We start from the raw sequence: 27082 nt of genomic DNA, 5'->3' as shown, positions 1-27082 counted from the left end.
TGTTTCAGTAATGACAGGGACTACAAATCAGACAATGATCTTCACAGTAACCACAGGATGACGAGAAGAGTCCCCAGTAAACCAAGATTCACTCATTCACAAATAAGTCCCGAGTGTCTGATACATGCCATGCACTGTTCTAGGTTCTGGAGACTGGAAAGTCAACAAAATGGATGAATACAGATATCTCCGACTCCAGAGCCCCAACTAAACTACTGCACCTTACTCCTTCAGCACACATACAATGAAGATCTCAGCAGTACTGATGAATTTACCCTCTAGCCAGCCAGTCTCAGATCAAATTCTCCTCCTGCAGGAAAATCTCCAGGGGTCCTGGACAGGACTATGAATTAAGTTTATGTGCTTGAAACAGTAGGGACAAGAGAATTGGAAACCATAATCCTGGGGTCCGAACCCACATATCATATATGCCCAAATACAAGGCAACGATTTTCCAAAACTTACCCCTAGAAAGAGAAGGGATATAACAAATCCTTATAATGTGTTCATGTTAAAGAGGCACTATTTAAATTACTTTACCTTGAACAACACCTCAGTCAATGCTGTGTTGTTTGTTGGTTTGTTTTTTCTGAGATGGAGTTTTGCTCTCGTTGCCCAGGCTGGAGTGCAACGGCACAATCGCAGCTCACTGCAACCTCCAGCTCCCAGGTTCAAGAGATTATGTTGCCTCAGCCTCCTGAATAGCTGGGATTATAGGCACGTGCCACCACACCCGCTAATTTTGTGTTTTTAGTAGAGACAGGGTTGCACCATGTTGGCCAGGCTGGTCTTGAACTACTAACCTCGTAATCCACCCACCTCAGCCTCCCAAAATGCTGGGATTACAGGCGTGAGCCACCACGCCTGGCAATGCTGGGTTTTTTTGATGCTTAGAGAGATCACCTAACAAAACTGGTATATCAGAAGGGGGAAAAAAAGGATGATAACAATTTAGTCATTCATCTCAAAATTCTAAGGTCGTTGCTGTAAACAAGTTATATTAAAAAGGAATTTATGGCCAGGCACATTGGCTCATGCTTGTAATCCCAGCACTTTGGGAGGCCAAGGTGAGAGGCTTGCTTGAGCCCAGGAAGAACTGGTCAACAGAACTGGCCCAGGAGGAACTGGCCAACAGAGACCCTATCTCTACAAAAAGTTAAAGAAATCAGCCAGGTGTAATGACATGCGCCTATAGTCCCAGCTACTTAGGAGATAGAGGTGGGAGGATTGCTTGAGCCCAGGAGTTCAAGGGTGCAGTGGGCTATGATCAAGTCATTGCACTCCAGCCTGGGTGACAGAGTGAGACCCTGTCTCTATTTTTTTTAAAGGATTTTACAAAAGAATAAGTGAATGAATCACATTATAGGGGATGCATAAGATGCAGGATGAATTAAAAAAACGTGACAGACGCTAAAGTTAAAGGTGTATGTGAAGTGTTTGAATAAAATGTTCACTAAATATCTGTTAATATATTACATATGAGGTTTTCAATATATAATCAAATTTACACATTAAATAATATAGTCATTTGACCATTTCATCTGTATCTCTAGACATTTAGGTATACGTAAGTTGTCCACAATTTCCCCAGATACAGATGGAGAAATCAGAGGTCACTTACAATCAGGGTTGCCTTGTATTGATGCATATATACTCACCAAAGGAATTGGACTCTACGACCATAATTCTCTACTAAGGAGTAAAAGGAGAAATACTTTAACATCTATGAAGCACCTATAATATATCAGACCTTGCACTATCAGCATTCACATAAGAATTTCATTTAATTTCCACTCAATACTGTGAGGCAGGCATTTGAGGACTTGCCTATGGTCATAGACTAGTGTGTAGTAAAATATGAACTGAAACCTAATTTCTCTGGCCTTGGAGTCTACTTTCATGCTACTATAGTATTAGTAAGCTTCACTTTGGAAGAAGCTCAATTTCCCCCAGTGCACCTGGAAAGATAACATTGATCTGTCTACCTGAGTATGGCCACTTCGCTTTGTTAGCTTCACTCTAGTTTGGTCCAGGCAGGGCACATCCCCATAACGGTTCTTCTCTAGGTTTCCTGGAGACCTGAAGGAAATGAAACAAACAAGCAAGAATAAAGAAAAAGTGGGAACAGTAAGTATGTGCAAAGTCTGACCATACAAAAGGAGTGTCAGTTACTCCAGGGGTGGAGACATGGAAGCTTTTCAATCTCTAGCCCATACAGTTTCATATCATTAAACATTTTTTATGCTAAGTACATATTACTTCTAAAAATAAACATATCTCCTTTCAAAAGAGAGGGAGGCCAGGCACGGTGGTCCACACCTTTACTCCCAGGACTTTGGGAGGCTGGAGAATTGCTTGAGGCCAGAAGTTTGTAATCAGGAAATGTAATGAGAGCTTATCTCTACAAAGAAGTTAAAAAATTAGCCGGGCATCATGGCACACACCTGTAGTCCTAGCTACTCAGGAATCTAAGGTGGGAGGATCGCTTCAGCCCAGGAGGTCAGGGCTGCAGTGAGCTATGATGGTGCCACTGCACTCCAGCCCAAAGAGAAACCCTGACTCTAAAAAAAAAGAGAGGCTGGACTTAGTGGCTCATGCTTGTAATCCCAGCACTTTGGGAGGCCGATGTGGGTGGATCACCTAAGGTCAGGAGTTCAAGACCAGACTGGCCAAGATGATAATGCCCCATCTCTACTAAAAGTATGAAAGTTAGCCAGGTGTGGTGGTGCACACCTGTAATCCCAGCTACTCAGTAGGCTGAGGCAGGATAATCGCTTGAATCAGGGAGGCGGAGGTTGCAGTGAGCCAAAATCACACCACTATACTCCTTTAAGTGATGAAGACAGATTCCATCTCAATAAAATAAAATAATAAAAAATTTAATTTAATTTAAAAAGAAAGAGTGGGGATAGGAGTCCCCACTCCCAATTTCTACTTTGGCAGAAATTGGTACTAAGAAGTGTGGTGCTGCTGTAACTAAAAATGTGTAGGCAGATTTGGAATTGGGTAATGGATAGAGCTGATAGAGTTTGGAAGTGCATGCAGAAAAAGCCTACATTGCTATAAGCAGGCATAAAGGGCAAGTCTAGAGAGAAAACTAACATAATGCAAGAAAAAAAATCATTTAAAAAATAATGTAACAAAAAAAGTCCTAGAACTGAATAACAAGCCTTCAGATTAAAAGAATCTATGAAGTAACCAATATAGTAAGTTTTTAAAGAGGACCTACACTAAGGTACATCATTGTGAATTATTATTATTATTATTTTGAGACAGAGTCTCACTCTGTCCCCCAGGCTCAAGTGCAGTGGTGCGATCTTGGCTCACTGCAACCTCCACCTCCCAGGTTCAAGTGATTCTCCTGCCTCAGCCTACCGAGTAGCTGGGATTATAGGAGCCTGCCACCATCCCTGGCTAATATTTATTTATTTACTTATTAATTTTTTGAGATGGAGTTTTGCTCTTGTTGCCCAGGCTGGAGTGCAATGGCGCAATCTTGGCTCACCGCAACCTCCACCTCCCGGGTTCAAGCGATTCTCTTGCCTCAGCATCCTGAGTAGCTGGGATTATAGGCATGCGCCACCACACCCAGCTAATTTTGTATTTTTAGTAGAGATGGGGTTTCACCATGTTGGCCAGGCTGGTGTCGAAGTCCTGACCTCAGGTGATCCACCTTCTCGCTCCCAAAGTGCTGGGATTACAGGCATGCGCCACCACACACGGCCCAATTTTTATATTTTTAGTAGAGATGGCGTTTCACCATGTTGTCCAGGCTGGTCTTGAACTCCTAACCTCAGGTGATCTACCCTTCTTGGCCTCCCAAAGTGCTGGGGTTACAGGCATGAGCCAACATGCCTGGCCTCTTTCAATCCTTTTAAATGATTTACTGTTTTTCTTTTTTCTTCCCTGGACATTTTGTTTAAGAAATTTAGGTTGGGTGCAGTGGCTCACCCCCTGCAATTTCAGCACTTTGGGAGACTTGAGAAGGGGAGATTACCTGAGGTCGGGACTTGGAGACCAGCCTGGCCAACATGGTAAAACCATGTTTCTACTAAAAATACAAAAATTAGCTGGGCATGATGGTGCACACCTGTAGTCCCAGCTACTCAGGAGGCTGAGGCAGGAGAATCACCTGAACCCAGGAGGTGGAGGTTGCAGTGAGCCGAGATTGTGCCACTGCACTCCAGCCTGGGTAACAGGAGTCATGAATGAATGAATGGAGAAAGATCAGATAATTCACAGCATCACTAGTAATCAGTATGGCATCGCCTTAAAAAATTCTGAGATAAAATTATTTCCAACCTAGAGTTCTATACTGTAGCAAAATAGAATAAAGGTAAAGAAAGAAGATGTTCTACAATTAGGAAAGAAGATCCAACAAAGGAAACCGGGAAATTACAAGATAAAAACTGAGGAGCAAGCCTAGATAATAACCAACCACAGTTTAGACTAGAACAAAAGAAAAAAAGGTTCTGAAAGTGAGTCTCTGGAAAAAAAATGGAAGCAATTGATTATCTGATACATTCAACCACTTGGAAACTAATGACAGCGTAAAATAAATCTGATTAGGCATATAGAAAAATAACGAAGCAAGGTGGCTCATACCCATAATCCCTACACTTTGGGAGGCCAAGGTGGGCAGATAACTTGAGGTCAGGAGTTTGAAACCAGCCTGGCCCACATGGCAAAACCCTATCTCTACTATAAATACCGAAAAAAAGTTAGCAGAGCGAGGTAAAGAGTGCCTATAATCCCAGCTACTGAGGAGGAGGCTGAGATACGAGAATCACTTTAATCCAGGGTGTGGAGGTTGCAGTGAGCCAAGATCGTGACACTGTACCCTAGCCTGGGCAATAGAGCAAGACTCCATCTCAAAAACACAACAACAAAAAGAAAAATAATGAGGATAGATATACAGAAAACTAAAGGCAATGAAAAAATCAGGTAATTAACTCTAGAAGAAACAAAAAATTGAATTGATAATATTATTAGGCCAGGTGTAGTGGCTAATGCCCACAATTCCAGTACTTTGGGAGGCTATGGCAGGTGGATGGCCTGAGCTCAGGAGTTTCAGACCATCCTGAGCAACATGGCAAAGCCCTGTTCTCCACCAAAAATACAAAAAATTAGCCAGGTGGCCGGGCACTGTGGCTCACACCCGTAATACCAGTACTCTGGGAGGCTGAGGCCAAAGGATCACCTGAGGTCAAGAGTTTGAGACCAGCCTGGCCAACGTGGTGAAACCCTGTCTCTATTAAAAATACAAAAATTAGCCAGGCGTGGTGGCAGGCACCTATGAACTCAGCCACTCGGGAGGCTGAGACAGGAGAATCGCTTGAACCTGGGAGGTAGAGGTTGCAATGAGCCAAGATCCCACCACTGCACTCCAGCCTGGGCAACAAAGAATGAAACTCCGTCTCCAAAAAAAAAAGAAAAATTAGCCAGGTGTGGTGGAGCGTGCCTGTGGTCCCAGCTACTCTGGAGGCTGAGGCTTGAGTTTGGGAAGCTGAGGTTGCAGTGAGCTGAGATAGAGCCACAGCACTCCAATCTGGGTGACAGAGTGACACAGCATGTCTCAAAAAAGGCCAGGTGTAGAAGCTCACACCTGTAATCTTAGCACTTTGGGAGGCTGAGGCATGTGAATCACTCGAGGCCAGGATTTTGAGACCAGCCTGGCCAACATGGTGAAATCCCATCTCTACTAAAAATACATTAAAAAAAAAAAATTGTTCAGATCTGATTTGGCTCCTTCTGAGTTCTTTTTGTTTCCTAATCTTAAAAAAAAATCTACAAAATGCACCCATTTTTCCTCAGTTAATGTGAAGTATGAAAAAGACTGCATTGACATGGCTAAGTTCCTCAGTTATGGATGGACTAAATGGCTAGTATTACAAAGGTATCTTAAACTTGATGGAGCTTATGTTGAGAAATAACGTTTATATTTTAATCTTTTAAAATAATTGTTAAATATTTGATCATTTCATAGTAGTCCATGTAGCTCTCCAGTAAAAATAATTTACATAGTCCTAATATGTTCAATGACTACTGATTCAATTTAAGAATGTTACATATAATTGCTGTATACTGTAAGAGTAGTCAAAAGGAAAGTGGAGACATAGTATAAGAGCTAAATGCCCACCTCCAATAAAACTCAGTGAAAAGTATCATAGTGTGCTTCTTTTTTTTGAGACAGGGCCTCACTCTGTGTTTCAAGCTGGAGTCCAGTGGCACAATTTTGGCTTACTGCAGGTTCAAGGGAGCTTCCCACTTCAGCCTCCCAAGTAGCTGGGACTACAGACACACACCACCACACCCAGCTAATTTTTGTATTTTTTGCAGAGGCAGGGTTTCACCATGTTGCTCAGGCTGGTCTTGAAATCCTAAGCTCAAACAATCTACCCACCTCAACCTCCCAAAGTGCTGAGATTACAGGCGTTAGCCACTGTGCCTGGCATATGATAAGCATTTTAATTTAGAATTAGGGATGAAATACCAGGGAAAACAGCTATAAGAGTTGAAAACATGATTATAGGTAGTGGAATTGAGGGTAAAACAGGATTTGGCTATTTATTTTGTCATTGCTTTTCTTCTTTAGTACTTTTTGGTTTTGAAAAAAATTATTTGTATACATTAACTGAAAGCAAAGAAATTACAAAGGTCACACATATAAAATAATACTTTATATTATTCATTAGTGCTTATGTATATATAACAGTATAAACAAAATGAACTAGAAAGAAACACTATGTTCATACTAGTAGTTGCTTATGATGAGTGGGGAGAGGTAAGGATGAGGATTACAAGAAATTTCAACTTTATAATAATTTTTTTCTCTTGTATAATAATAAAAAAAGGCAGCTGGGCACGGTGGCTCATGCCTAAAATCCCAGCACTTTGAGACGGGAGAATCACTTGAGCCCAGGATTTGAGACCAGCCTGGGCAACAGAGCAAGACTTCATCTCTACAAAAACTTCAAAAAAATTGGCCAGGTATGCTAGCCCATGCCTCTAGTCCCAGCTACGAGGGAGGCTAAGGCAAGAAAATCACTTGAGCCCAGGAGGTTGAGGCTGCCATGAGCTATGATAGTGCCACTGCGCCTGCACTCCAACCTGTGTGACAGAGCAAGAACGTGTCTCTCTTAAAAAAAAAAAAAAAAAAAAGGCCAGGTGTGGTGGTTCATGTCTGCAATTCCAAGATTTTAGGAGGCAGAGGCAGGTGGATCACCTGAGATGAGTTTGAGACCAGCGTGCCTAACATGGCAAAACTCTGTTTCTATTAAAAATACAAAGAATTGGCCAGGCACGGTGGCTCATGCCTATAACCACAGCACTTTGAAAAGCCAAGACAGGCAGATCACCCGAGGTCGGGACTTTGAGACCAGCCTGACCAACATGGAGAAACCCCATCTCTACTAAAAATACAAAATTAGCCAGGTGTGGTGGCACATGCCTGTAATCCTAGCTACTTGGGAGGCTGAGGCAGGAGAAGTGCTTGAACGCAGGACTGTGGAGGTTGCGGTGAGCGAGACTGCACCATTGCACTACAGGCTGGGCAACAAGAGTGAAACTCTGTCTCAAAAAATAAACTAAAATAAAAATTAGCAGGGCATGGTGGCAGGCAACTGTAATCCCAGCTACTTGGTAGGCTGAGGCAGGAGAATCACTTGAACCCAGGAGGCAGAGGTTGCAGTGAGTCAAGGTCATTGCACTCCAGCCTGAGCAACAAGAGCGAAACTCCATCTCAAAAAAAAAAAAAAAAGATAAAGCAAATATAACAAAATATTAACAATAGTCAGTGTTGATCCCATGGTACAAACATATAGTTATTTCCAGTGTCATACTATGTACTTTTCTCTATCTTAAAAAATTTCAGCCAAGCATAGTGGTTTATGCCTGTAATCCCAGCACTTTGGGAGGCTCAGGCTGTCAGATTACCTGAGGTTAGGAGTTCAAGACCAACCTAGCCAATATGGTGAAACCTTGTCTCTACTGAAAAAAAAAAAAAAAAATTAGCCAGGCATGGTGGCAGGTGCCTGTAAGCCCACCTACTTGAGAGACTGAGGCGGGAGAATCACTTGAACCTGAGAGGTGGAGATTGCAGTGAACCAAGATCATGCCTCCTACCTGGGTGACAGAGTGACTCTGTCTAAAAAAAGAGTCTCCCCCTTCCCATACAAATATGCCTAGTGAATAAAAGCAATCCTAAAAGATTACATAATGTATGTAATTTTTTATAAGTTTTATATAATGTTATTTTATATAACAACAACTTGGAAAACACAAAATTATACAGAAATGGAGAACAGATTAGTGGTTACAGGGGTTAGGAATAGGGAGGTGGTGGGAAGGAGGTGTCTGTTTATTAAAGGGCAACGAAGCCAAGCATAGTGGCTCACGCTTACAATCACAGCGCTTTGGGAGGCCAAGGTGGGTGGACACAGGTCAGGAGTGTTCGAGACCAGCCTGGCCAACACAGTGAAATCCTGCCTACTAAAAATACAAAAATTAGCTGTAGGCGTGGTGGTGGGCGCCTACAATCCCAGTTACTTGGGAAGCTGAGGCAGCAGAATCGCTTAACCCTGGGAGGCAGAGGTTGCAGTGAGCCGAGATCGCCCACTGCACTCCAGCCTGGGTGACAAGAGCAAAACTCAGTTTCAAAAAATGAAAAGAAAAGAAATTAGCTGGGCATTGTGGCACATGCCTGTAGTCCCAGCTACTTGAGAAGGTAAGGCAAGAAAAATCACTTGAACCTGGGAGGCAGAGGTTGCAGTGAGCCAAGATTACGTCATTGTACTCCAGCCTGGGTGACAGAACAAGACTCTGTCTCAAACTAACTAAATAAATATTAAAATATTGAAGGGCAACAAGGGGAGCCTTGTGTTGACAGAACTCTTTGTATCTTGTCTATGGTGACAGATACACAAACCTACACGTGTGACAAAACCACAGAGAAGTAAATACACACAAACAAAGTAAAACTGGGGAAGTCTAAATCAGATTGGTGGACTGTATCAGTGTTAATACTCTGGCTGTGATATTACACTACAGTTTTGGAAGATGTTACCATGGGATAACTGTAGAAAGGGTGCATGTGATCTGTCTCTATTACTTCTTAAAACTACAAGTGAATCTACAATTATAAGAAAAAGTAATAAGAGAAAAGGGAAAGAAAGTCTCTTGGTTCAGGGGAATCCTGGGTAAGAGTGAATGTACACTGATATCCACTTCATAATCCAGAATTCCAAGGGAAACATAGTTTGTTCTGTGTAAGTAGCTCTACTGGGAGTTGGTGTAAGACGGAGGCCTGGGGCTGATGAGGATTCTAGGTTCTAAATAACAAATTGGGGAATCAATCATTCAACAGGCAAGACTAGGAAGTCCTCTCATTGAATGAGGGATCTCTGATTGTCAAATGGTAGCTGGTTTGGATGATGCCAAGAAGATCTAAACCCACTTATTCAATGGAGGGGGGAGACCCTACAGTAGAAATGACATCTCAAGGACCTCACAGCAGTTGGTAGTTGCAGAAGCATCAAGAGCAAGGTAAAGAATCCCCAGGATAAGTGTGCATCCTCTTGGATCAGCCCAGCAAGCCTTCCTGCTCCAATGTACTTCCCTCATTCAAGATGCAAGAGAAGCCGGGCACAGTGGCTCATGCCTTTAATCTCAGCACTTTGCAAGGCCGAGGCAGGCAGATCACTTGAGTTCAGGAGTTCGGGATCAGCCTGGCTAATCTTGTTGGTTTTTATTTTTGTAGAGATGGGTTCTTGCTATGCTGCTCAGGTTGATCTCAAACTCCTAGGCACAAATAATCCTCCTATACCATGTACTCTCAAAGTGCTGAGATTACAGGTATGAGCCACTGTACCCACCCATAGTTTCTATAGTTTTCAACAGACATAGCTCACTAGTTGGAGAGAGATTTCTGGGGCAGCCAATTAAAACATGGTAAGAGAAATGAGAGCAATAATAATCTGACCAGGTGCAGTGGCTCACCCCTGTAATCTCAACACTTTGAGAGATCAAGGCAGGACGATCACCTCAGTCTGGGAGTTTGAGACCAGCCCAGGCAACATGGCAAAGTCCATCTCTTCAAACAATAAAAAATTAGCTGGGCATAGTGGCACATGCCTGTAGTCCCAACTACTCAGGAGGCTGAGGTAAGAGGATCACTTGAACCTAGGAATTCGAGGAAATGAAAAGAACAGAAGAAAAGAAAAGAAGGCCAGGTGTGGTGGCTCATGCCTGTAATCCCAACACTTTGGGAGGCCAAGGCAGATGGATTATAAGGTCAGGAGTTCGAGACCAGACTGGTCAATACGATGAAACCCTGTCTCTGCTAAAAATACAAAATTAGCCAGGCGTGGTGGTACATACCTGTAATCCCAGCTACTTGGGAGGCTGAGGCAGGAGAATTGTTTGAACCTGGGAGGTGGAGGTTGTAGTGAGCCGAGATGACGCCACAGCACTCCAGCCTGGCAACAGACCAAGACTCTGTCTCAAAAAAAAAAAAAAGAAGAAGAAAAGGAGGCAAAGAGAAAAGAAGAGGCTGGGTGTGGTGGGTTATGCCTGTAATCCCAGCACTTTGGGAGGCTGAGGTGGGCAGATCACCTGAGGTCAGGAGTTTGAGACCAACCTGGCCAACATGGTGAAACCCCAGCTCCACTATAAATACAAAAATTAGCCAGGTATGGTGGTGCAGGCCTGTAATCCCAGCTACTTGAAAGGCTGAGGCAAAGAGAATTGCTTGAACCCAGGAGACAGAGGTTGCAGTGAACCGAGATTGTGCCATTGCACTCCAGCCTGGGCGACAGAGCAAGACTGTCTCAAAAAAAAAAAAAAAAAAAAAAAAAAGAAAGAAAGAAAAAAGAAAGAGGAAGGGAGGGAGGAAGAAAGAAAGGAAGGATCTATGTTCTGTGGCCAACAATAGTTATCAAGTAGTTATGAGCCAGAGTTATGAACTAGCCAGATGGGGTTTTTTAATTTGTTTTTGAGACAGAGTTTTGTTCTTGTTGCCTAGGCTGGAGTGCAATGGCATGATCTCGGCTCACTGCAACTTTTGCCTCCCATGTTCAAGCAATTTTCTCTGGCTCAGTGTTTCACGTAGCTAATTTTTGTGTTTTTAGTAGAGACAGGGTTTCATCATATTGGTTAGGCTGGTCTCAAACTCCTGATCTCAGGTGATCCGCCCGCCTTGACCTCCCAAAGTGCTGGGATTCAGGTGTGGGCTACCACGCTGGACCTGCCAGATGGTTCTGTGATAGGATTTAGAAAGAATGAAATTTTTTTTTTTTTTTTAAGAATGAAAATTTTAAGAGGTTAATGTCCTATAAGGCAACTGTACTCTCTTACTAACTATGGATATTTTTTTTTTTTGAGACGGAGTCTTGCTCTGGAGTACAGTGGTGCAATCTCAGCTCACTGCAACCTCCGCCACCTGGGTTCAAGCAATTCTCCTGCCACAGCCTCCTGAGTAGCTGGGATTACAGGCATCCACTACCACATCCAGCTAACTTTTGTATTTTCAATAAAGACAGGGTTTCACCATCTTGGCCAGGTTGGTCTCAAACTTCTGACCTCAGGTGATCCTCCCACCTTGGCTTTCCAAAGTGCTGGGATTACAGGCATGAGTCACTGTGCCCAGCTAACTATGGATTATTTTAAGTGTACCAGATACCCCTCCTTAAGATGTAATGTTATGCCATGTTATGGGGAGAAACTGCCCAAATGAACAGACCAGTATTCACTCTGTGAACAGGAAGAGACAGTAGCCTATTTTGAGCCTGCCTTTTTAAAAACACTTGCATTTCAGGAAAATATCTAAAAATATGTCCAACAGGGTTGCCCCATTGGTACCAAAGACCTCCAGAAATTTCAGAGCATAGGATGATGGTAAGAAGCACCAAAGCAGAACGTACCTCTTTCTGCATGTGAGAAACCAACATTTAAGTGAGAGTGATGCTCCTTAATGCAAGGAAAGGTCTTTATTAATCAAGTGTGGGGTGGAAGGAACCAGAGCCCACCAAGAGTATCTTGGTAACCAACTGCTGGCTCAAACCTTTCCTACTTACATGGAACAGTGGAAAGTGCCAACGGGGTTCTCACGACGAATGTCTTCGTATTCCTCATAGATTCCTTGCTTTTGCCTGGCGTTAACATAGTCCACCAGCTCTTGGATAGTCATAGCATGGGGACCTGGAACATGTACTGAGTCCCAGTCTAAGGCAGGAGGGAGTGAGAACAGGATGATCTCATCGAAGGGATCTGGGTGTCCATTCACCTGGGGTAGGAACTGGAAATTCCAAGTGGCGAGATCAATTTTGACGTACCCGCCCAGGTTTTCTGGAAGACACTCCCTGGGCAGGTGCTGCGTGACCTCAGATGTCTTTAATATCTGAATCTGGAAGGCCAGAAAGAACCATGTGAGTATGTTGGGGGAGGAAAAGGCATACAGAGAGTGACAAAGAATATATGTGTTTCTATAAGGTCTGGAGGATGGGAGGAGATTTTCTTGGAATACAAGGTATACTTGTAAAAGTTGTAGACTGCATTTCATCTGCCTGAGATTTAAGTCCTCTGAATTTGCCAGATAAAAGTGTGAACTCCCAAAATATATATAAAATTCACTCCTGGAAATAGGGACATTGTTATACATCTTCTGAAAGGACGATACAGTGAACAAAGGCTTTATACTATTAACAAGGCTTCCCAGCATCTCTGTGTGCTGGTACTCTTTTTTTGGCCACTAAGAATGCATAGGTAGCAGTTATTTTTGTCAGCCCCATTTTCAGACAACCAATTCTAAGGCCTGTTAGCTTGTGTTTTACTCAGCTTGATATAGGGGTTCGCAAAAATAGGATTATCTATGACAGCAAGCCACTCAGAGGCAGGGTAGCCCAGGAAAAATGTTAGATAGCACTTTTTTTTTGGAGGCAGCATCTCACGTCTTCACCCAGGCTGGAGTGTAGTGGCATGATCACAGCTCACTGCAGCCTCAACCTCCTGGGCTCAAACGATCCTCCCACCTTGGCCCCTCAAGAAGTTGAAACTACAGACACACACCACCATCCTAGGCTAATTTTTTGTAGTAATAATAAGACTTAATTCTGCTCCCTCCTTGGACACTGCCATGCTGAAACAAACTAGCTTTACTGGTTCTCTTTAGAATCTGTGAAATGGGGATGCTGTTCCTCCTAAAATCTCATCTCTTTTGCATCGTCTCTTCTTGGAATGCCTTCTTTTCCTCCTCTGCCTCTTCGTGGACGAGCAGAGCTCACCTCTTCTGTGAAGTCTTCCCTGACTGCCTCAGGCAATATGCTCCTCTGCGTTCCTGCAGAGCCAAAGTCCTCACATGTGTATCTCTGTCTTCCCTATCAAGACCATGAGCTCCTTGAAGGTAAAGACTATCTCACTTAATTTTTAATGATCAGGAACCAGTGCTTGGACTACAAAAAGTGCTTAATTTGAGTTTATACATGCATATATCATTCCTATAATTCAAGAGCAAGGACTTGCCTATGGAGTTCTCTCAAAGACTTACCTTAGAAAAGATCTCTCTGGCTGGCAAGGTGGCTCACACCTGTAATAGCAGCACTTTGGGAGGCCAAGGAGGGTGGATCACCTGAGGTCAGGAGCTTAAGACCAGCCTGGCCAACATGGTGAAACCTCATCTCTACTAAAAAAATACAAGAATTAGCTGGGCGTGGTGGTGGGCACCTGTAATTCCAGCTATTCGGGAAGCAGAGGCAGGAGAATCACTTGACCCCCTTGAGGTGGAGGTTGTAGTGAGCTGAGATTGTGCCATTGCACTCCAGCCTGGGCGACAAGAGTGAAACTCCGTCTCAAAAGAAAAAGACTTTCCATCTTGTTTGCCAAAAAATAAAAAAAAAGAAAGATAAAAGAAAAAAGAAAAGCTCTCTCCTACTCTTCATCATTAGGTCTCTAAGTAGCTTCTACAGAACTGAATGTCTACACTTTCATACATCCTGTCTTTCAATGGCTGCAATCAGTAACTAAGACCATAAATCCTTTAATCATGGAACACTCAGGAGATTATAGAAGAATTTGTTTTTGTTTTTGTGTGTGTGTGTGTTTTTTTTTTTTGAGACGGAATTTCGCTGTTGTTACCCAGACTGGAGTGCAATGGCACGATCTCGGCTCACCGCAACCTCCGCTTCCTGGGTTCAAGCAATTCTCCTGCCTCAGCCTCCCGAGTAGCTGGGACTACAGGCACACACCACCATGCCCAGCTAATTTTTGTATTTTTAGTAGAGATGGGGTTTCATCTTGTTGACCAGGATGGTCTCCATCTCTTGACATCGTGATCCACCTGCCTTGGCCTCCCAAGTGCTGGGATTATAGGCGTGAGCCACCGCACCCAGCCCAGAATTTGTTTTTGGTTTTATTGTAGTGATGGGGTCCCACTATGTTGCCCAGCCTGGTCTCGAACTCCTGGCCTCAAGCGATCTTCCCGCTCGGTCTCCCAAAGTGTTAGGATTATAGGTGTCAGCCACTATACTCAGCTCAGAATTAAAGTAATTTTGAATGCTTTTGAAATTGGGAAGCAAAAAGATGTTTTGAGAAACAATGTTTTGAAAAACATGTTTTGAGAAAACAATGCCAGGAATAAATGTAGAAAGAGACATTATGAAAAACTCCCCTCCGCAACCCTGGTGGTCAAAGGGACTGAATGATGTTTCCAGTTGAACAAATTCAAATGCCAATTCAGCTAATGCAATTATATTACAAGCTGCTAAATATTAAAGGGCTATGCAGCACTAGGAAAACTTTTGGAAGTAGTAGCCATCCCTAAGTTACCTCCAGGACACATTCCTTCAGTACCATCTTATGCAAGGTGCTAGACAAAGTGAGAGCCAGATAAACTGTGTCTAGTTTTGAACTTCAAGAAGCTTGTAGGACAGTAAGAGAGGCAGTCTGTATGAGCTGACTAATGCATCAGGTAGATAATGTGAGTGCGTAGATAATGTGAGTGAATGCACTAACAGAAGCAGAACATGCTCTAGGAGACATGCCAGGAAGATTTTTTGAAGTTCCCATTAATTGGGAGGAATTCACCAGTAGAGATGAGAATGTATCTATTCACCTCCAAACAAAAAAGGGCGAGCTTGCCTTACCCTCTCCCGGACTTTGTCCTTCAGGAGGAGGCTGATGATGGAATAGGGCACTCGGAACCATATGGGTGCCCCCACAATCAGCACCTTCTTCAAACGAGCTGGAAAGGCTCCCTGTGGAAAAAACACATGAGGATTGGAGTATAATGGAACCTGTGACTTCAAGCCCACAGTTAAGGTTTTTCTGCTCTTCTCTCCATTCTTACCCAGCAGGGGGAGTCTACAGCCTAATTCAGGTTTGACCTCAGCAGCTAGAGAAAGTGGTTAAACAAAATAAAGAAATTAGAAGCCGATTTTCCTTTAAAAATAACAATGTTAAGTTCTTGTCTACCATAAGTTTTATGGATCAGAAACTATTCTGACTTCTCATCTCAACAGAAATCCTACACACATCACACATCAGCATACATATACGCCTCCTAAAAAAGTTCTGTTATTAAAACTTGAAGGAAAAATGAGATCGTGAATAAACTGAACATTAAACATTTCCTGACCAGGCGTGGTGGCTCATGCCTATAATCCAGGTGCTTTGGGAGGCCAAGGTGGGTGGATCACCTGAGGTCAGGAGTTTGAGACCAGCCTGGCCAACATGGCAAAACCCGGTCTCTACTAAAAATACAAAACTTAGCTGGGTGTGGTGGCGCATGCCTGTAATCCAGCTACTCAGGAGGCTGAGGCAGGAGAATCACTTGAACCCGGGAGGCAGAGGTTGCAGTGAACTGAGATCATGCCATTTCACTCCAGCCTGGGCAACAAGAGCAAACCTCTGCCTCAGAAAAATAATTTTAAAAAATTAAAAAATAATAAATAGAAATTTTAAAAATTTCTCTTTCATAACTTTTCATTCAGTCTGATAATCTGTGTATATATAATCTTTTTTATCTATTAGTTCATCTATGTATTTACCAATCAATAAATATAATTTAACATGCACTATGGCAAATGAGATCTAAAAAAGGAGATACCCTGATCCACACAAGACATAAAGATGAAAAATCATTCATTCCTAATCCATAGTTGTTAGTTTTTTTGTTTGGTTGGTTGTCCTGTTTTTGTTTTGTTTTGTTTTGTTTTGTTTTAGAGATAGAGTCTTTCTCTGTTACCCAGGCTGGAGTGCAGTGGCACAATCACAGCTCACTGCTTCCTGTACCACCTAGGCTCAGATGATCCTCCCACCTGAGGCTCCCAAATAGCTGAGACTGCGCCACTACACTAGGCTAATTTTTGTATTTTTAGTAGAGACAGGGTTTCACTATGTTGCCAAGGCTGGTTTCGAACTCCTGACCTCAAGTAATCTGCCTACCTTGGCCTCCCAGAGTGCTGGGATTACAGGCATTAAACTACTGCTCCCATCTTGAAGTTTTTAATTTTAATATGGTCAAATGTATTAATGTTTTCTAGTTAGTGTGTTTTGTATCTTAAATCCTTTTCTATTTTAATGTCAGAAAAATTACTATTTTTTTTACTGCTGTGCCACTGATTCCACCGTGTGCATTAATTTTTCTAAGTGGTTTCTTTTATTGAAAATATACACAACAAAACTACTTTTTAAATCATTTTTTTCCCCAAGAGATAGAGTTTCACTATTGTTGCCCAGGCTGGAGTGCATGGCGCAATCTCGGTTCACTGCAACCTCCACCTCCTGGGTTCAAGTGATTCTCCTGCCTCAGCCTCCCAAGTAGCTGGGATTACAGACATGTTGCACCATGCCTGGCTAATTTTGTATTTTTAGTAGAGACAGGGTTTCTCCACGTTGGTCAGGCTCATCTCAAATTCCCAACCTCAGGTGATCCACCTGCCTCAGTCTCCTAAAGTGCTGGGATTACAGGCATGAGCCACCATGCCCAGCCTTAAACCATTTTAAGTGTACAATTATTGGTGTTAAGTATGTTCACGATGCAGCCATCACCACTATTCATTTTCAGCTATTTCATCATTGCAAACGAAAACTCTGTACCCATTAAACAATGTCTTCCTATTCCTTTCCTAGTCCCTAGTAACCTCTGTTCTACTTTTTGTCTCTATGAATTTGCTTATTTTAGGTCCTCATGTTAGTGGAATCCTACTATATTTGTCCTTTTTGGTCGGGTTTATCCTACTTAGCATAATGTTTCCAAGGTTAATCCATATTATGGCATGTCTCAGAATTATACTGCTTTCTAAGGCTGAATAATATTTCATCATAAATATACTGTATTTTGCGAATCTATTCAACTGTTGATGGTCATTTGGGTTGTTTCCACTTGTCCAGATTTGAGGAGCTATTTTCTTTTAAAATTTTAAACTTTTGTTTTTGTCCTTTTTGTTCATTTGTTTGTTTTGTTTTTTTGAGACAAGGTCTGACTCTGTTGCCCAGGCTGGAGTGCAGTGGCACCATCATGGCTTACTGTAGCCTTGACCTCCTGGGCTCAAGTGATCTTTCCACCTTGGCCTCGCAAGTACTATGTGCCACCATGCCTATCTAATTTTTATACTTTGTACAGATAGTTTCATCATGTTGCCCAGGCTGGTTTCAAACTCCTGGGCTCAAGTAATCTGCCTGCCTTGGCCTCCCAGTGTTGGGATTCCAGGCGTGAGCTTCCATGCGTGGCCTATTTTTGTTATTTAAGACTTTAATCTATCTGAAGTTGATTTTTGAACATAGTATGAGATGTAGGAATCTGACATTTTTTTCTATATGGGTAGCTGTTTTGTTTCCCACTTTTACATATTTAAAAGTCCCTCCTTTCCCCAACTTAGATTTCTATTTGTCAGTTTCAACAAAGTCACAATATCCTGTGGAGTAAATATGCCATAAGTAATTTAATTAACCACATAACCATCATTCTGATTATTTGGTTTGTTTTCAGGCCTTAATAATCCTGATATGCTAATTTTACCTTTTCCTTTTAATTTTCTTTTTGAGACAAAGTCTCACTTGGCCGCCCAAGCTGGAGTGTGGTGGCACGATCTCTGTTCAAGGGTTCGACCAATTCTCATGCCTCAGCCTCCTGAGTAGCTGGATTACAGACGTGTGCCATCATGCCTAGCTAACTTTTTTGTATTTTTAGCAGAGACAGGGTTTCACCAGGCTGGTCTCGAATTTCTAGCCTCAAGTGATCCACCTGTCTCGGCCTCTCAAAGTGCTGGGATTACAGATGAGCCACTGCGCCTGGCCTCCTTTTAAATTATTTTAAGAAGCTGTTTCTAAAACTGAGATTATTTGGCTAAAGATTATGAATATTCTTTTTTTTTTTTTAAGACAAGATCTTATTACCTGGGCTGGAATGTAATCATACAATCATAGCTCACTGCAGCCTCATATCCTGGGCTCAAGTGATCCTCCTGCCTCAGCCTCCTGGGTAGCTAGGATGATGATAGGCACACACTACCACAAGCAGCTAAATTTTGTACAGACAGGGTCTTGCTATGTGGCCTAGACTGGCCTTGAACTCCTGGCCTTATGCAATTCTCCCATCTCAGCCTCCCAAAGGGCTAAGATTATAGATGTAAGTCACTGGGTCCAGCTTCTTTCCAGTTTTAAACTATTATTTTTAATTATCTAAAATAAATGTGCAGTAAATACTCTTTATAAATCTTTATTTTCCTGATTGTTTCTTTAGCATATAATCTCAGAAATAGAACTGATCAAAGAGTATGTGCATTTTCATGGATTTATAAGGCCAGATGCCTTCCAAAAGGTGTTACCAACTTACTGAACTGACAGGATATAAGTTCAGTCATTTATTTATTACAAATCTTTATTGTCTAGAAATATATACTTTAAAATCCCCCAGAAAAGATGCTATTCTCTCATTTCCCCATCCTCTTTCTCTTCTTCCACACCTCTGAGACAGAGGACAGTATTATACTTTACTAAAACTTCATCCAGATGTCCAGACAACACCCCAACTATGTATTCTCCTGTATTTGCAAGCTACATCTTCATATAGATACATCTGTAGATCTGGTTCACCTACAGATACCAGTTAGCCTCTGTAATCCATTCCCCACTTAAGTTTCACCATCACTGGCTTCTCTGTTAATCCCTTGAGGAAAGGTTTGGGACTAGGGGGTAAATCCTTTGTAATTTATACCGGAGAAGACTGCAGGCTATTCACCACTGACCAAGCTGCCACCCATCTGGTGACTGCAGCAGGTACCCCCAGACAGTCATGTCAGAGTTCTTTGCTCTGAAAAAGGAGATGTAGCAGCTCCGACTTTCTATTTATCATTTTTTGGAAATAACGGGTGTTTTCCTAGAATGGTCTTTGATTTGGTGGTTAAAAGGACCTTGGACATTTAGGCTCTGAAATAAATTGTTGCATCTTTGAAGGAAAAGATGAAAGTAGTTTATCACACTTCAGTGAAGAGGTCTTTGGAGAATTTTGTTCTAGATGCTATTTATTCTCCATAGAGGAGTGCTAGGGATTCCCCAAATCAGTAGAACTAAAGGGTAACTGAAGAGAACAGAGAGTGACATGTCAGATAAAAATCAGTCTTTTGAAGTCGGGCGTGGTGGCTCACACTTGTAATCCTGCACTATGAGAGGCCGAGGTGGGAGGATCACTTGAGATCAAGAGTTAGAGACCAGCCTGGCTAACAGGGTGAAACCCCATCTCTACTAAAAATACAAAAATCAGCCAGGTGTGGTGGTGGGCACCTGTAGTTCCAGCTACTTGGGAAGCTGAGACATGAGAACTGCTTGAACCTGGGAGGCAGAGGTCGCAGTAAGCCAAGATCATGCCACTGCACTCAGCCCTGGAGACAGAGCGAGACTTGGTTTCAAAAAAAGAAACAAAAAAAGACTTCTGTTAGTCAAAAGGACTTCATAAAAAGTGAAAAAACAAGCTACAAATTAAGACACAGTTTACTGTGTGCACACATTATGTGTGTATATATGTATATATACCTCTTTATGGATTAGAATCAGTAATATATTAAAAACTATTAATTCCTAAATGGACAAATCACAAATAGGCAAGAGACTTAATTTAACTAATAAAAGAAATGCAAGTTATACCACAAGATATCATTTCATATCCATTTAATTGGGGGAAAAAATTAAGAAGTCTGACATTAGTAAGTCCTGGAGAGGATGTAGATCAATAGAAATTTTTACACATGGCAAGTGAGTACAACCACTTTGGAAAACAGTTTGACATTGTCCTATAAGGTTAAATCTTCACTTTGGGACCCAGCAAGCCAATCCTAGGCTTATACCCTAGAGCATGCATTCTTAATGGGGGAGATGTCAAATTAGCAGGTGAGCAAAGAAGTCAAATTAGTAGGTGAGCAGGGTGAGGTGAACCAAAAAAAAAAAAATCTTACTCTTTGTATGTATACAGAGTACATAAAGAGGCCAATCACAGTGTAATCCCAGCACTTTGAGAGGCCAAGGAGGGAGGACTGCTTGAGTCCAGGAGTTCAAGACCAGCCTGGGCAACATAGTGAGACCCTGTCTCTATTTTTTTTTTTTTTTTTTGAGATGGAGTTTTGCTCTTGTTGCCCAGGCTGGAGTACAGTGGTACAATCTTGGCTCACCACAACCTCCACTTCCGGGATTCAAGAGATTCTCCTGTCTCAGCCTCCCTAGTAGCTAGGATTACAGGCATGTGCCAACATGCCTGGCTAATTTTGTATTTTTAGTAAAGGCAAGGTTTCTCCATGTTAGTCAGGCTGGTCTTGAACTCCGACTTCAGGTGATCCGCATGCCTTGGCCTCCCAAAGTGCTAGGATTACAGGCGTGAGCCACAGTGCCCTGCCTGACCCTGTCTCTATTTAAAAAATAAGGCCATTTGCAGTGGCTCACACCTGTAATCCCAGCACTTTGGGAGGTCAAGGTGAGCAGATCATTTGAGGTCAAAAGTTCGAGACCAGCCTGGCTAACATGGTGAAACCCTATCTCTACTAAAAGTACAAAAATTAGCCAGGTGTAGTGGCGGGAACCTGTAATCCCAGCTAGTCAGAAGGCTGAGACAGGAGAATTGCTTGAACCTGGGAGATGGAGGTTGCAGTTAGCTGAGACTGCACCACTGCACTCCAGCCTGGGCGACAAGGGTGAGACTCTTGTCAAAAAAAATAAAATAAAAAATAAAAATAAATAAAAAATAAATTTTAAAAAGAGTACATAGAGATATACAGTATATTATGGTAATAAAATTTCATTAGAAGATGAATTATTAGGGGAAAATGTTTAAAAGGCTCCTTAATGAGGCAATAATGAAAGAAGGTTGAGAAACACTCCCCTAGAGACCCTTTTACATGTATAAACCAGAAAACATGTTTAAGAATGTTCATAACAGCACCATTTGTAACACAGGTTGGGTATTCCTTATCCAAAATACTTGGGACCAGAAGTGTTTCATATTTTGAATTTTTTCCAGATTTTGGAATATCTGCATATTCATAATGAGATATCTTGGGATGGGACCCAAGCCTAAGCAGGAAATTTATGTATATTTCATATACACCTTAGACATATAAGTGTGCCTCAGCCTCCCAAAGTGCTGGGATTACAGGCGTGGGTCATGGCGCCCATCCCATCCCACTTTTATGACTTAGAATGTGCCTGTATATTTTTTACTTTAATTCCTCCCACTTCACTTTTTTTTTTTGAAGAAAGAAAAAGAGGGAAAAAGAGAAAAAAAAAGAGGGAAAAAGAAATATTACTTCATTCCTAAAATGGGAATTAATAATGGCTGATCAATATTTTGTGTATTTAAAGTGGATAATGTCCCACTTCACTTTTAAGACCATTTCTTGTTCTAAGGAGGCAGATAGTAGTCATCATTTACAGAAGACCTTTACATAGAACATAATGTCTGAAGCTTGCATCATTCCTAAATCTTTTCTCAAAGAATAATAATAATAAAAAAAAATCCCAAGCATTGAAAAGGAAAGTTGAAAGGACCCTCCCACAGCCTTACCTTCAGCAGGTTTAGGACTTTCTTGCCAAGATCCAGCTCAAAGTTGGCATAATTAGAACCACACATGTCATAGATAAACACCAGTCCATTCCTCTGAGTTTCAAAGCTGTAAATCAACCATTGAACAAAAACGTTTATAAGATGGATGAGGCAGGTGGAAAGCCTAATGCCAAAACAAAACCCGAGAGGCTTTGGGAGGCCGTGGCAGGTGGATCACGAGGTCAAGAGATCGAGACCATCCTGGTCAACATGGTGAAACCCTGTCTCCACTAAAAATGCAAAAAATTAGCTGTGCATGGTGGCGCGTGCCTGTAATCCCAGCTACTCAGGAGGCTGAGGCAGGAGAATTGCCTGGACCCGGGAGGCGGAAGTTGCAGTGAGCCGAGATCGTGCCATTGCACTCCAGCCTGGGTAAGCAGAGCGAAACTCCGTCTCAAAAAAAAAAAAAAAAAAAACCCGAGAGGACGGGACACATCTAGGATCAAAACAACTGCCTGCCTGCACAATGATCTTACAAAAAGATCGCTTATCTTTGGTATCTGCTATGTTTATTAATGCGAATTTATCCAGATTTACCAAATGCCACACTCCTCGGCTGAGAATGCGCTACAACAACTAAGTTATTAAAATCTGAACTGTTTTCTCCCACCCCTCTGGATCTGCCTATGAAATCCTATAACACATTCCATACTCAACCCCAAAGTTTCCTCTGCCATGAAAGTCTCCCTGATAACTGTAATCAAATATACTACCAAGTGTTTTTTCCCTTAAAGCCCCATAAATTTTCCTGTGGATTTTTCTGTGGCCTTAACATACTCTGTGTAGCCATGTGATTATCTCCTAGAGGACAAGAACCTGTCGTTCAACTCATTACCCCCAACAGTCCCTAGCCCCGCCCTTAAAAATAAATGATCACTGAATTCTAATTGAGTAGACTAGAAGCCCATCTCTAAAACATTTCAGACCTGTGGAAAACTCTGTAGAACAAAACTGCCTCTAAGCTCAGTGATAGTAAATTTGTCTCTTGTGATCCAATGGAGGAAGAGAACAAACTCATAATGGCCTTTGAAAAGCATTCTTAGTGGCCGGGAGCAGTGGCTCAAGCCTGTAATCCCAGCACTTTGGGAGGCCGAGGCGGGTGGATCACGAGGTCAAGAGATCGAGACCATGCTGATCAACATGTTGAAACCCCATCTCTACTAAAAATACAAAAAATTAGCTGGGCATGGTGGCGCATGCCTGTAATCCCAGCTACTCAGGAGGCTGAGGCAGGAGAATTGCCTGAACCCAGGAGGTGGAGGTTGCGGTGAGCCAAGATCGCGCCATTGCACTTTGCACTCCAGCCTGGGTAACAAGAGCGAAACTCCATCTCAAAAAGAAAAAAGAAAAGCATTCTTAAAAAGAAGATTAAGTCTGGGCATGGTGGCTCATGCCTCTAGTCTCAGCACTTTGGGAGGCTAAGGTGGCCAGGAATTTGAGACCAGCCTGGGCAACATGACAATACCTCATCCTATGCCTATAGTCCCAGTTACTTGGAAGGCTGAGGTGGAAGGGTCACTTGAGCCCAGGAGGTGGAGGCTGGAATGAGATCGCACCATTGCACTCCAGCCTGGGTAACAAGAGCGAAACTCCGTCTCAAAAAAAGAAAAAAAAAAAAATGTTAAGGCCAGGCAAAGTGGCTCACGCTTGTAATCCTAACACTTTGGGAGGCCAAGGCGGGCAGATCACTTGAGCCCGGAGTTCAAGACCAGCCTGGGTAACATGGCAAGACTCTGACTCTATTAAAAAAAAAGAAAGAAAGAAAGAAAGAAAAAAAGTAGATTAATAGGTATTAATAGTAAGCTATGGCCAGGCATGGTGGTTCATGCCTGTAATCCGAGCACTTCAGGAGGCTGAGGCAGGCTGAGGTCAGGAGTTCCAGACCAGCCTGGCCAACATGGTGAAACCCCATCTCTACTAAAAATATAAAATTAGCCGGGCATGGTGGCAGATGCCTGTAATCTCAGCTACTCAGGAGGCTGAGGCAGGAAGACTGCCTGAGCACAGCAGGTGGAGGTTGCAGTGAGCAGAGATTGTGCTACTGCACTCCAGCCTGGAAGTCAGAATGAGATTCTGTCTCAAAAAAAAAGTAAGCCTATTCCCAGACCAAACTGAGGAACATTTGAAGACACAGAAAGTATTCCTCAGTCTGGCCGGGCGCGGTGGCTCACGCCTGTAATCCCAGTACTTTGGAAGGCCGAGGCAGGTGGATCACAAGGTCAAGAGATTTAGACCATCCTGGTCAACATGGTGAAACCCCGTCTCTACTAAATTAAAAAAAAAAAAAAATACAAAAAATTAGCTGGGCATGGTGGCGCGTGCCTGTAATCCCAGCTACTCAGAAGGCTCAGGTAGGAGAATTGCCCGAACCCAGGAGGTGGAGGTTGCGGTGAGCCGAGATTGTGCCATTGCACTCTGGCCTGGGTAACAAGAGTGAAACTCCGTCTCAAAAAAAAAAAGAAAGTATTCCTCAGTCCAGTTTCCCAGATTGATAAAGATATCTCAAAGACGTACCCTTCCCCCAAGCCAGATCCATACTTACATCTGATTTCAGACCCAAATGGTCATTAGGAATAAATTATTTGATTGGACTACTCACAGATGACAGCAACAGTTTTTGTATCTGTTTAGAATTGAGAAAACTGGCACAAAACACATTCCTGAAATCAGGAGTCTCAAAGTTATTGTTTTCTCTTTTTTGTTTTTTTTGAGATGGAGTTTCATTCTTGTTGCCCAGGCTGGAGTGCAATGGCGCGATCTGGGCTCACTGCAACCTCTGTCACCCGGGTTCAGGTGATTCTCCTGCCTCAGCCTCCCAAGTAGGTGGGACTACAGGCATGCACCACCACACTTGGCTAATTTTGAATTTTTAGAAGAGACGGGGTTACGCCGTGTTGGCCAGGCTGATCTCAAACTCCTGAACGCAGGTGATCCACCCACCTTGGCCTCCCAAAGTGCTGGGATTACAGGCGTGAGCCACCATGCACAGCCTCAAAGTTATTTTGTATCCTACTATTTTTGCACCATCACCTCCCCAGAACCTCCATATCTTCATCCCTTTTACAAATTCCAAGGCAGAAGTCTCCGCCCATGAGCTAATATTTCAAAAATGTCTAATTCTGAGGTACATGAAAGTTTCTCCAGCAGACTTGATTTCAACTGGCCCCTAATGTGTTATATTAGTGTTAAATCTTGACTCCTTTTCCTTATTTATTTTTTAATTTTTAGTAGAGATAGGGTTTTATCATATTGCCAGGCTGCTATCAGACTCCTGACCTCAGGTGATCCACCCACCTCGGCCTCCCAAAGTGCTGAGATTACAGGCATAAGCCATTGTGCCCAGCCAGAATATATATATTTTAAAGACAGCATTTTACTCTGTCACCCATGCTGGAGTGCAGTGGCACAATCATAGCTCACTGCAGCCTTGACCTCCCAGGGCTCAGGTGATCCTCCCAGCTCAGCCTTCCATGAGTGGCTGGGACTACAGACATGCACCACCATACCTGGCTAATTTTTAAATTTTTTGTAAAGACGAGGTCTTGCTATGTTGCCCAGGCTGGTCTTCAACTGCTGGACTCAAGCGATCCTCTCGCCTGACCTCCCAAAGTGTTGGGATTACAGGCATGAGCCACTGCACCCAGTTTAATATTTACAATGACAGCTGACTGATTCCCTACTGAGTCTGATTCCTGAGGTACACGTTAGAGAAGACACCAAGATGTTTAAACACAGTCCCTGACATTTGTTTAAAAAAAAATTGAGAGGCTAGATGCAGTGGCTCATGCTTGTAATCCCAGCATTTTGGGAGGCCAAGATGGGAGGATCTCTTAGGCCCAGGAATTCAAGGCTGCAGTGAGCTACGATCATGCTACTGCCCTCCAGCCTGAGTGACAAGCAAGATCTGGTCTCAAAAAGAAAAAAAAAAGAAAGAAAGCAACTGAGGGTAGGAGATCCATGAGGGGCTACCAATGAAACAAAACTGGTTACAGATCACTTTGAAGAAGATGGATGATGGATATATAGACATTAATGATACCATTCTCTCTTGACCTACAGAAATTTGGATATTTTCCATTATATATTTTAAAAAGAAAGTTCCCTGCTCTAAAGGAGCTCACATTCTAGTGGTAGATGAAAAATCTAGTAACGGTGTAAGATGAATGATATCACAAGACTATGTATAATGTAAGTACATAAAGACTGATATTCATAATAACTTCTATTAAAGTCAGAGGGAACCTGATTTCATTTATGACAGGTTGGAGTGTGAGGGAGCTAGTCATGGAAGCTGGGTTTTGAAGAAAGGGTAGAATTTAGTAAAGACGAAGGGAGAGGTAAGACCACTATAGTTCAAGGTAACACAGAAAAACAAGATTTTCTATTCACTGGGGAGAATGTTGTGCTTAGAGAAAAGAGTTCACGTTTATTTAGCTTATATGCTCCCTCTGGATAATTGGGAGTCACTGAGGGTTTTTAGGAAAGGAATGAATATCATAAAACCTAAGTTTTAACTATGTTTAGCTGTGTGGTTGTCTTGTAGGATCTAATACTCACAATGGAAAAAGCAAGATGTGGCCTCCTCCATGCATCATCCTGCCATGCCTACATGAGAGTTCTGACTCCAAGCCTTCCATGGAGGGAGACCAGTACTGGATTTTCTGGGAAAGGAGCCTCTCATTTATTCTTCTGAGCTATAGGAGAATTCTTTTTTGTTTGTTTGAGACAGAGTCTTGCTCTGTTGTCCAGGGTAGAGTGCAGAGGTGCGATCTTGGCTCACTGCAACCTCTGCCTCCCAGGTTTAAGCGATTCTCCTGCCTCAGCCTCCTGAGAAGCTGGGATTACAGGCACACACCACCATGCCCGGCTAATTTTTGTATTTTTAGTAGAGACAAGGTTTCCCCATGTTGGTCAGGCTGGTCTCAAATTCATGACCTTGTGATCCACCCATCTTGCCCTCCCAAAGTCCTGGGATTACAGGGATTACACGCCTGGCCACAATTA

General features: G+C 42.6%; 1 protein-coding gene and 1 pseudogene across 4 annotated transcripts in view; both read right to left on the bottom strand.

The window, feature by feature from the left end:
• PTPN9 (protein tyrosine phosphatase non-receptor type 9) overlaps nt 1–27082 on the bottom strand; it is a 99451-nt gene that overhangs the window by 19225 nt on the left and 53144 nt on the right. For 2 of the 4 annotated variants that reach the window (XM_054240483.2, XM_054240482.2), the window contains 5 exons: nt 22040–22145; nt 15135–15245; nt 12072–12400; nt 10378–10494; nt 1986–2079 (listed from right to left, as the gene is read on the bottom strand). In XM_054240483.2, coding sequence (XP_054096458.1) covers nt 1986–2079; nt 10378–10494; nt 12072–12400; nt 15135–15245; nt 22040–22145 — 757 coding nt within the window. The remainder of the gene's footprint in view (nt 1–1985; nt 2080–10377; nt 10495–12071; nt 12401–15134; nt 15246–22039; nt 22146–27082) is intronic. The other 2 variants (XM_078333747.1, XM_035261820.3) reach the window with 1 other exon arrangement.
• Nucleotides 18771–19253, bottom strand: LOC103795576 (small nuclear ribonucleoprotein F-like; annotated as a pseudogene).

The sequence above is a fragment of the Callithrix jacchus genome, chromosome 8 (genome assembly GCF_049354715.1).
Source record: "Callithrix jacchus isolate 240 chromosome 8, calJac240_pri, whole genome shotgun sequence".
Lineage (NCBI taxonomy): Eukaryota > Metazoa > Chordata > Mammalia > Primates > Cebidae > Callithrix > Callithrix jacchus.
Note: the sequence above shows the minus strand (reverse complement) of the source record. Positions and strands in the feature narration are given on the sequence as shown.